At 39.4% G+C, this 8,793-nt stretch overlaps 1 protein-coding gene across 1 annotated transcript in view; it reads right to left on the bottom strand.

The window, feature by feature from the left end:
* Positions 1–324: 324 nt before the first annotated feature.
* The window catches only part of LOC107732970 (leucine-rich repeat-containing protein 17-like), a 9,461-nt gene continuing 992 nt past the window's right edge, over positions 325–8,793 (bottom strand). The window contains exons 2-4 of the mRNA XM_016544446.1: positions 5,427–6,275; positions 2,596–2,751; positions 325–838 (exon numbers count right to left, since the gene is read on the bottom strand). Of these exons, the coding sequence (XP_016399932.1) occupies positions 435–838; positions 2,596–2,751; positions 5,427–6,171 (1,305 nt within the window). The 5' untranslated portion in view covers positions 6,172–6,275 and the 3' untranslated portion in view covers positions 325–434. The remainder of the gene's footprint in view (positions 839–2,595; positions 2,752–5,426; positions 6,276–8,793) is intronic.

The following is an 8,793-nucleotide window of genomic DNA, read 5'->3' as shown; positions in this document are numbered from 1 at the left end:
GAGAATGATCGAGTTAGTTGAATTCAATAAAATTGTTGCGTACCAAAACATGGTCTACTCAAATACGTGAATAGTTTCAGCTATGTGAATGATGAGAAAATATTTTTTCAGACAGAATATTTATTTTTGGATGAACTATCCCTTTACGCATTTGTGACTGTGTGTGTATAGTTAATGGACAAACAACAGACTCATCAGTGAATAAAAAAAAAAAAAAATTTATTTATCATGATTCAATTTACAAAATTCTCATAAAAAATACTAAAAAAAGACGTAAACATCAACTGCTTGAATTCTGATTGAATTGAATGAATCTGCGAATGTGACAGCATATTAAAGTTTAAACTCTCATACAGTCTTAATTTTGCTGGGAAAACAATTTTGTTAATGACAAACTTTTAAAAAGAGTTCCCAACAGCATCACAGTTTCCGTCTTAAGTCAGACGGATGATCTCAAATTTCTTGGGCACTCTATAAGGTCTGGGCCCCAATTCTGGAAACAGCTCCTCTTCTGTCTCAGTAGTGAGCTCCTGACCTGTGATGCCCGCCAGCTGCTTGTCTTTAGGACAATCTGCGTTGTAGGTCTTGACATAGTTTTCCACAGGCCAACCGCGGAACTCCTCTGGTTCACTGCACACCAGACCTGTGTGGGACACACCGGGGTGGTGCTTCAGCCAGTAGATCAAGTAATGAATGTTGTAATCACAAATCCAGGGGTTGTCCTCCAGAGACAGTTTCCTCAGGAAGTACAGGTCCTCCAAAACGCCATATTGAAAATAGCGCAGGCTGTTGTTGGACAGGTCCAATTCTCCCAAGTACAGCAGGCCCATAAAGGCAGCTACAGAAAACAGAAAAAAGCAGTAATTAGATGGACACTCTCTTCAGATTTAATTCAAAACTTTTTTAATACCTATAAATTATAGTAAAAAAATCACATTATTTCATTAAGACTAAAATAAAAAAGTACAAATTAAACCATATTGAATGCATTATTAAATGTGAATTTCTGGTTATGTGTGGTTATATATAAAATAGATTTATGTGATTTTATATATTTGATTTTATTTACATACTGTTGATAGTGCTTAGGTTTGAAAAAAGCTCCTTTAATTAGAGGATAGAACTGAATGGATTACACATCTTTTACATTGTAGTGAGCTCTATCTGCCAACTGTTGTTCAAGCTGTGTTCTCACTGCGATCTCTGAACTGACTGATGAACTAAACAGAAGCTAGACTGCAGTTCCTGATCCTGTAGTGTGACTGAATCGGTGTTATCATCTCTCTAGGGAACCATTAGATGACACACCCTGCTGGTCTGTTCATTAGAGCCCAACTGACTGCGATTAAGTGCATTTTTAGGCAGTTTAGAAAGGCATAAGTGTCTTATAATTATAGCAGCATCAGCAAGTACTTCATTTTTGTTTGTAATTCTCTGAATGGTGAGAGAAAAAGACAAATGTGAATTCTGTGTATAAACCTCTGAGGAAGCTTTTTTAGGGGTAGATTTAATTGTATAAAAAAATGCAGGCAGGGGAATACAGTGGTCATTTGATTTGATTAAATGTATGCCATTTGTAATGACTTTAAGGAAATTTGAAATGGATTTGCTTTAAACCAAACAGTTGACTGTACAGTATCTGACAGGATCTGGAAATAGAATTAAAGAAAATCAGAGATCCAAGCCTTCTTAAAGACTTAAATCTTTACACTGAAGTTATTGCATGGCTTTAAAATTTATGGGATTTTCAACCTTTACAGTTCAGCGACCCACCACCAACTCTCAGCCAACCCTGGGACCCCAAGTATATATATATAAAAGCTATACTGTCTTGGTAACACTTTATAATAGCCATCATTATGATCATTTGCAAACGGTCATCTCCACAGATCCCACAACACTGGCATTAGCAGGCTATAACACAAAGTCCTTTTGTGTTTCATGGAAGAAAGATTACAGGAAATCCAAAGCTGCTAAATGTGTCTGCTCAGCAAGAAATAGCCTACAAATTTTTTACAAGCAATTCTATTCGGTGAACCCCCTGCTCTGTTTGCTCTAATTGGTAAAGGCTTGAAAATTAACATGCTGATGTTTATATTGCTTTCTTCACAATAACAACTCTTGATAGCTGTGCTGCATAGTTGAGGAACACTTTGATTTCTCTCATGACTTCTTTACTTCCCAAAAAACCTCATAATTTTCTTAAATCCTTTCACCCACCCATTCTTTTGACAAATGATTGTTGGACATAAAAGCTCTTCAGCCTGATGTAGAGGCCAGAGTCGATTCCTTCACTATTCACTCACAAAGAGAATGTGGCCTGTTTTCTAAATGCAATGGAAAGAAAAAAATTACGGCTTCTATAGTTAACCTTTCGTGATTCCCCAACTGGTGTCTTTTCATTCAGTGCTTGACAAGATGCTTTAAAACTTTAATGTCAGACTTCTTTTCTATTGAGACTCCTTCCTTGTCACATATTGTTGTGCCAAACATACATTTCCTGCATTTTGTACATCATCTTTGTACTTTCATTCCTCAACAGTCAAATAAGTATATGTCTTGAAGACAGGATTTGGTTGTGTACCACTGGCTTACCTGTGTCGATGTTTTCCAGACTGTTTCCGCTCAGGTTCAAGAGCTTTAGGTCTTTAACGTTTACAAACTCCTTTGATCTCAGCTGCTTGATGTTGTTTCTGGATAAGTCCACTCTCACAATATCCAGCGGGATGTCAGCCGGCACAATTTTAAGGTCTACGGAAGAGAGAGTTGAATTACTGTAATTATGTAGGCCTATTGGAAAAGGTACCTTTATAATTAGCACAATTACATGTGTGATTGACAGTGCATTCTGCAACAAATGTTGCTTCGTTTTGAGTTATTTTGATTCCCCAGGGAATATTGTGTAGTACTTTGATGGGCTCTGTATTTCCAAATGATTTCCAGCAGGCTAGCCATACATGGAAACATCTGCCATGACAATTGTTGTAAGTTCTGTACAGTTGGTTCCTCGTTGGTGGTCTTCTAAAGTCATTTTCTCAGACACTTACTGATAATGACACTCAAACTAACTAGTATCTGTTATTTGGATCTTAAATTGTACACAAAGCCAGTTGTGACAGCAATCCTTGTGAAGAAGCTCTCTATTTATTTTGGAAGATTCTGGGCACTCGAAAGCTCAACGCAACACTTTGGATGACTCCAGCAAACCGTGCCTGGATATATTTATTTATATCACAACGGAGAGTGCTGTTAAAACCGTACACATGGCACACGTTTGGCGGTAATGCTCGAAACTCTGCGAGACATCACCGTCTCTGATATTCGGAAATGTTATCGTGGGACTTGTCTGCTTGACATGTGCGAAAGCAATGCAGCTTGCAGAACAGATACAGCTGCACTTCCTGCTTTGACCCACCAGAGCACCTGTTTTAAACCCCAGAGTGCCTTCAATGAGAGATCTTGCTCAGATTTTACATTCTGTTTTTGTTCTGCCACCTATATAAACACAGGTTTGATCCACAGTTAATACTAGAGTAGATTTTACACTATTTTACAGTGTCTCTGGGATCTGGAGGTTTCTGAATTGCACCCAAAGAAATGAACGTGCCGTTATTCTTGTAACTAATTCAGGGAAAAGCCTTCCCATAAGCTGAGATCACTAATACTTGGCTTTTCATCTCCTGCTCTTGCCATAAGATTCCTACACAGGCTTTCTGCGATTAATGCTGACAGAAGAAATAGCCATTTATCCCGTAGGTCCCCAGAACAGATAATGTAATGTTACAAAAGTGTGACTTTTTTTGTGTGTTTGACAGAGTGATTAAGGAAGCCTCCCTCAGCTCCAGACTGCTGACTCACTATTTCTGAAAAGTGGAGAAAGCCAAATCCAAGTGACTTCAAAATCCATCTGATTTCATTTATTTCACATTGACTGTTTTCTATCACATGCGTTTTGCTTGCCTCATCTAACCCTGATGACTTGGTCTTTGGACTGGCAGTGTTTCTCGTGTTCTTATGGATGTCAGAGCACATTTATATAGTTTTTCAAAATAACGAACCTTACTTTACAAGATGGAGAACTCAAAATTGATGTACAGTAGATTGAAACTGAGGGTTCCAGAGAAGAGAAAAAATGTTGTACTGACAAAGAGTTCTTTCATAGTTAAAGGCAGAATCATATCCGTCTTTCTTGAGTGAAATTTGAATGACACTTTCTTTGTCATATCTTACAGCCATCTCTTCATCAGAAAAAAAACCTCTTGTCCTAAGTTCTTTCCTAAAACACTATAAGATATGTATAAGACACTGTCTATAAGACACCAACACTGTCCTCGGATTCCCATGGAGATTTGCATGTATAGCCGTAGTAATGTGGTATTTCCTTTGCTTTTGGAAGATAATTTTTTAGGGGACTGATTCACAAAGGGACCCTTTTTTTATATGAATTTTGCCTTTGTTTTGCAAACAGCCTTTTGAAATATAATACTGAGATTCAAGATTCAGAAAATGTATGGTGTCTTGATAACAGTCTGAATATGACATTAATGTCTCTCTAGTAAAGTCTCCAGATGTTGAAGCTGGAAAGATACTCATTCCCTTTCCGCTAGTTCTCTGCATCTTATATTTCATATTTCCAGACATTTGTTCCACTCTGCTGTGAATTAGAGTACCACATGCTGAGTCAGCAGAATATCTATCTATCTATCTATCTATCTATCTATCTGAACTTAAAGAAACTTAAATTATTGTAATTTTCCCCTCAAACTGACACCATGTCTCAGCATACAGTGTATGCAGGTATTGTTTCTTAAACAATATAGATGAAAAGCTGCTTTACACAATTAAAAAGGAGTGTCTAGGGATTTGAGGAAAGCATTACTCATTGTGTGAGTGTTTATTGTGGAATAAATTACACTTTGCCTCAACTGGTACTGCAGAGAAACCACTTTAACATTACAAATGACTGAAAAGAAACCGCACATTTTCGAGCTAAGCCTGATCATCTTTCTGTCAGATTTAATTGTTTAATTGTATTTCATTTGGCAGCCTCCTTTTTTAAGTTTTTATTTGCTTTAGTAGGAATGCTAATCACTGAATAGAATACCTAGTGAAATCTCTTTCAGCCAATAGAATCAGTTTAGTGGATTAGCAATTGTTCGTGATACCTCTGCTGAGGTCACACAGTCAGACATATATTGCTCAATCTGTCTTGGTAACCCCTTGTTACTGGACACAACATAAACAGAAAATATTGTGTGCACCTTTACAGTGGCCATTAGTCACCATGGTTTGCCAAGTCAATTGTGAATCATTGGATTTTCCCGAATAGGGTAATGTGTTCTGTTTCTTTACAACCACAACTTAATTCACTCCCACCTCTCCCCAAATGTCCCACTGCAAGAGAACCGAAGCAATAGCTTTCTCACCTCTGTTACTGCAGTCCAGACGGGGCACAGGGTGGACGTAGGTGTGGCATAGAGAGGTTGCGTCAGACTTTTTTTGTGAAGCTGTTAGGGTCTGATTGCCCGGATGTGGGATCGATACGTTTTCCTGCTGAGGGGAGCACAGCAGCTCTGCAGCCAGCTTCTTCAGTTGCCTCCCCGAGAATTCCCTGGGCTCGGCACACCGTGCGTAATTGCCAATGTTACGGTTACTGGGCACTTGTATGAACCTGACCAGGCTATCCAGCTGGCATTCACACCTCCAGGGATTGTCATAGAGTCGCATATACTTGAGTTGCGGCATAGGGATCAGCATGCCTTCACTCGCCACACTCAGACGGTTGTGCTGCAGCAGTAAAGTGGTGAGTCTGCTCAGGCCGTTGAAAGCTCCCTCCTCTATGCGGGAGATTTCGTTCTGCTGGAGATCCAGACTCTTCAGGTTTCGGAAGTGACTGAAGGTGTTGTCTCGCAGCACCTGGATCCTGTTCTGTGCCAGCAGCAGGTGGTGAATGTCCTCTGGCCAGCCCAATAGTACGGCTGTCAGATGGCGCTCTTGGCAGTCAAAGAACTTTTCCCCATTGACTGTACTTTCCTTGCAGTCTGCAGCAAACCGCTTGATGGTATTTGACCGGTCTCGACTCCGCATTCGGCGTCCCTTTCCACCCTTTCGTGCCTCAGCTGCCCAGACCACCAGGCACAGCAGCAGCAGCAGACCGCAGAGCAGCCGCATGGCAAAAAGCAGCAGCTGGGTTAACCAGTCAAGTAGAGTCTCAGCGTAACTTTGATAAACCGAGAGCTTGCTTTAGTCAGACTGAGGGGGCACAGCTGCAGTCCCTGAGAAAAGGCAAACAAAATGTAAAGAGCTGCACTACCAAGAGCTGCATTGGTAGAGGACATACACACAAATGAAAAGAACCTTTGTCTTACCGTTAATTCATAACAAGTAAAACCTCGTAGGACAGTACTTATTTTTAAAGGAATGTTGAAGGTTTAATGCAAGTGAAGCTTAATCCACAGCACATAAGTTTATGTTCCCTTCTAAAACACTTACAATGGAAATGTATAGTTTTGTTGTCCAAAGGGTTTAAATGCCAAAATGTGAGGCTCATGTTTTTGCTAAAACACTTAAATGTATCTTTCCATTAAAAAACTACTGTTCAATGCAGATTAACTTTTAGCTTTGTCATGTAAAGATGTCGTGGACAGCCTTTGGTAGACTGATTCTGGCTGTTTATCGTTGTTGAACGTATGCAGACAACAAGAAGAAAGAATTTTAACTTTTTAATTTAAAGACTATGGTACTAATTGAAATTGCTTTTTTTTTGTGGTAATTGACATTTATGCCACAAATATTGCAGCTTGAGTTTATCTATAAGCATTAAAACCTAGAACAGTTTAAGTTAGTTAAAACACACTGACATTGAGAAAAAGGAAGTTTGGAGCATTTGTACACACATATATGTGCCAGTCCTATTACATCATCCCTTAAATCTGTTGCGCTGCTTACAAATCCTCACCTGTGACAGACATTTACCAAGGAATTCATTATCTTTAGATATGTTGAATTCTTGATATTGATTGGTTGACAGATGTCCCAAGGTGTGATTTTTCTGCAACAGCACTGCTGTGAAGTAGTTCCAGATTTGTTGACCTATCATCACTACCACTTTGCCACATTCTTGCCATGTTAGTAACAGTAGACCATAAAAAGTAGATTTACACATCTTGAAATAAATGCATTATATAGACAAACCCATTTGGTAACCGTGATACTGTTTAGTATAGAATAAGCATTGAATTATTGAAATTAATGCACATTTGGCATCCACTCTGTGTCATGGCTGCATTTCCACCTTTGCTGAACCATTCACTGCACTAGCACTCATTGGTCCTCCTCACTAGCAGATATCAGTGAAAATCAGTAATTCAGCAATGGATTTTGGGCCTTCTGAGCTTTCCCTGCCTTTCAAGACACTGTAAAACCGGTCTTGGCATGACTTGTACCTCTGACAGGCAGCACTCTTCCAGTCTGTAGTTACGTTGCTTTGCAGCTATTTTCACAGATGTATCATGCAATTAAATTGTTGAAATTGTATTAGCAGGACCTGTTGCATGTTCTCTCTTTCCAGTGATAAAACGGCATGCCAATGACATCATGTGAACATGCTTGTCCATTTTTTAAAATGTTTTTTCCCCTGCTTTTTCTTGTCACAGACTTGTAGCACTTGTTGTTATGCCAATGGAAAAGATTCTATATCTATTAGCGCATATCATGCACCAGGACAATGCACTGATTTCAGTGATCCGAAAACAGTGTGATAACAGTGAGCCTTGGGTACATTTATAAGTGATGTTTGATGCGGTCAAGTGCGATCCAATCACTGAACCGCATGTTAATCCCAGGTATGTGAGCAGATCTGCCTGGGATATATAAACTCTTCTAATGGAGCGGACATTAACAGGAAGCAGTCAGCACTTCAGGTGAATGAACCAGCATAACACAGTCCTTATGTGAGTCCCTGGCTGCCACGGCCTTGGTTTACTACAATAACAGAAAGAAAGAAGAACCAAGGGATGGAAAACTTCAATGGGAAATGGAGCAGAACGCAGGCACTGTTCACTGTCCAACATGAAAGGGGGAGTGCAGGGTGCGAACTACGGGGGAGCTAGGGGGAGCTCGGCTCCCCTTAATAAGACATGGGCTCCCCTGAAAACGGGATTTGTGAAATTTTGGGGGGTCTCAAAAAATATTGACAATGTGTTATTTTGACGTGCAATTTCAGTTTTGTGTAATGTGATCATCGTGTATTATTATGTGTAAAATTGCAAAAATATCATTAATTCATGCATGACGGCGATTTAAACCTAATTCACTTCAATAAAGATAACTATACATGCTATTCTTGTCATGAGCATCGAGGTGTGGGGGCGCTGCGGTGCAAATTCCACTCATGTTTAGTACATGTTAACTCAAAGATTCGTATAAAAAATATAAATAGACTCTGTGGTCGATTCTGTGTTAAGGTAAGGCAATTATGTGTTGTGGCTGGGTTGTTATAGGTCCGCATGACTCTCGATGTCTTGGGCCTAATTGAACGGAGGAATTATGGTATTCTTATGTAGCCTGACGACGAGTAACTTTAACCGTAGTTCATGTGAACTCAAAGACAGCCTGATGCTTTGTTTATAGACTATTTGTGGGTGGCTGTTTGTTGGTTCACCTATCAATTCGTGTCGATAAAGTATAATAGGCTAAATCCTGTATAGTGATTTATCCTATATAGTGCTTGCATAAAGCAAGTAGTGCATACACTTGTAGCTGTTATGTATCTTTGTAAATCATTGTAAGCCC

The sequence above is a fragment of the Sinocyclocheilus rhinocerous genome, unplaced genomic scaffold (genome assembly GCF_001515625.1).
Source record: "Sinocyclocheilus rhinocerous isolate Xijiao unplaced genomic scaffold, SAMN03320098_v1.1 scaffold400, whole genome shotgun sequence".
Lineage (NCBI taxonomy): Eukaryota > Metazoa > Chordata > Actinopteri > Cypriniformes > Cyprinidae > Sinocyclocheilus > Sinocyclocheilus rhinocerous.
Note: the sequence above shows the minus strand (reverse complement) of the source record. Positions and strands in the feature narration are given on the sequence as shown.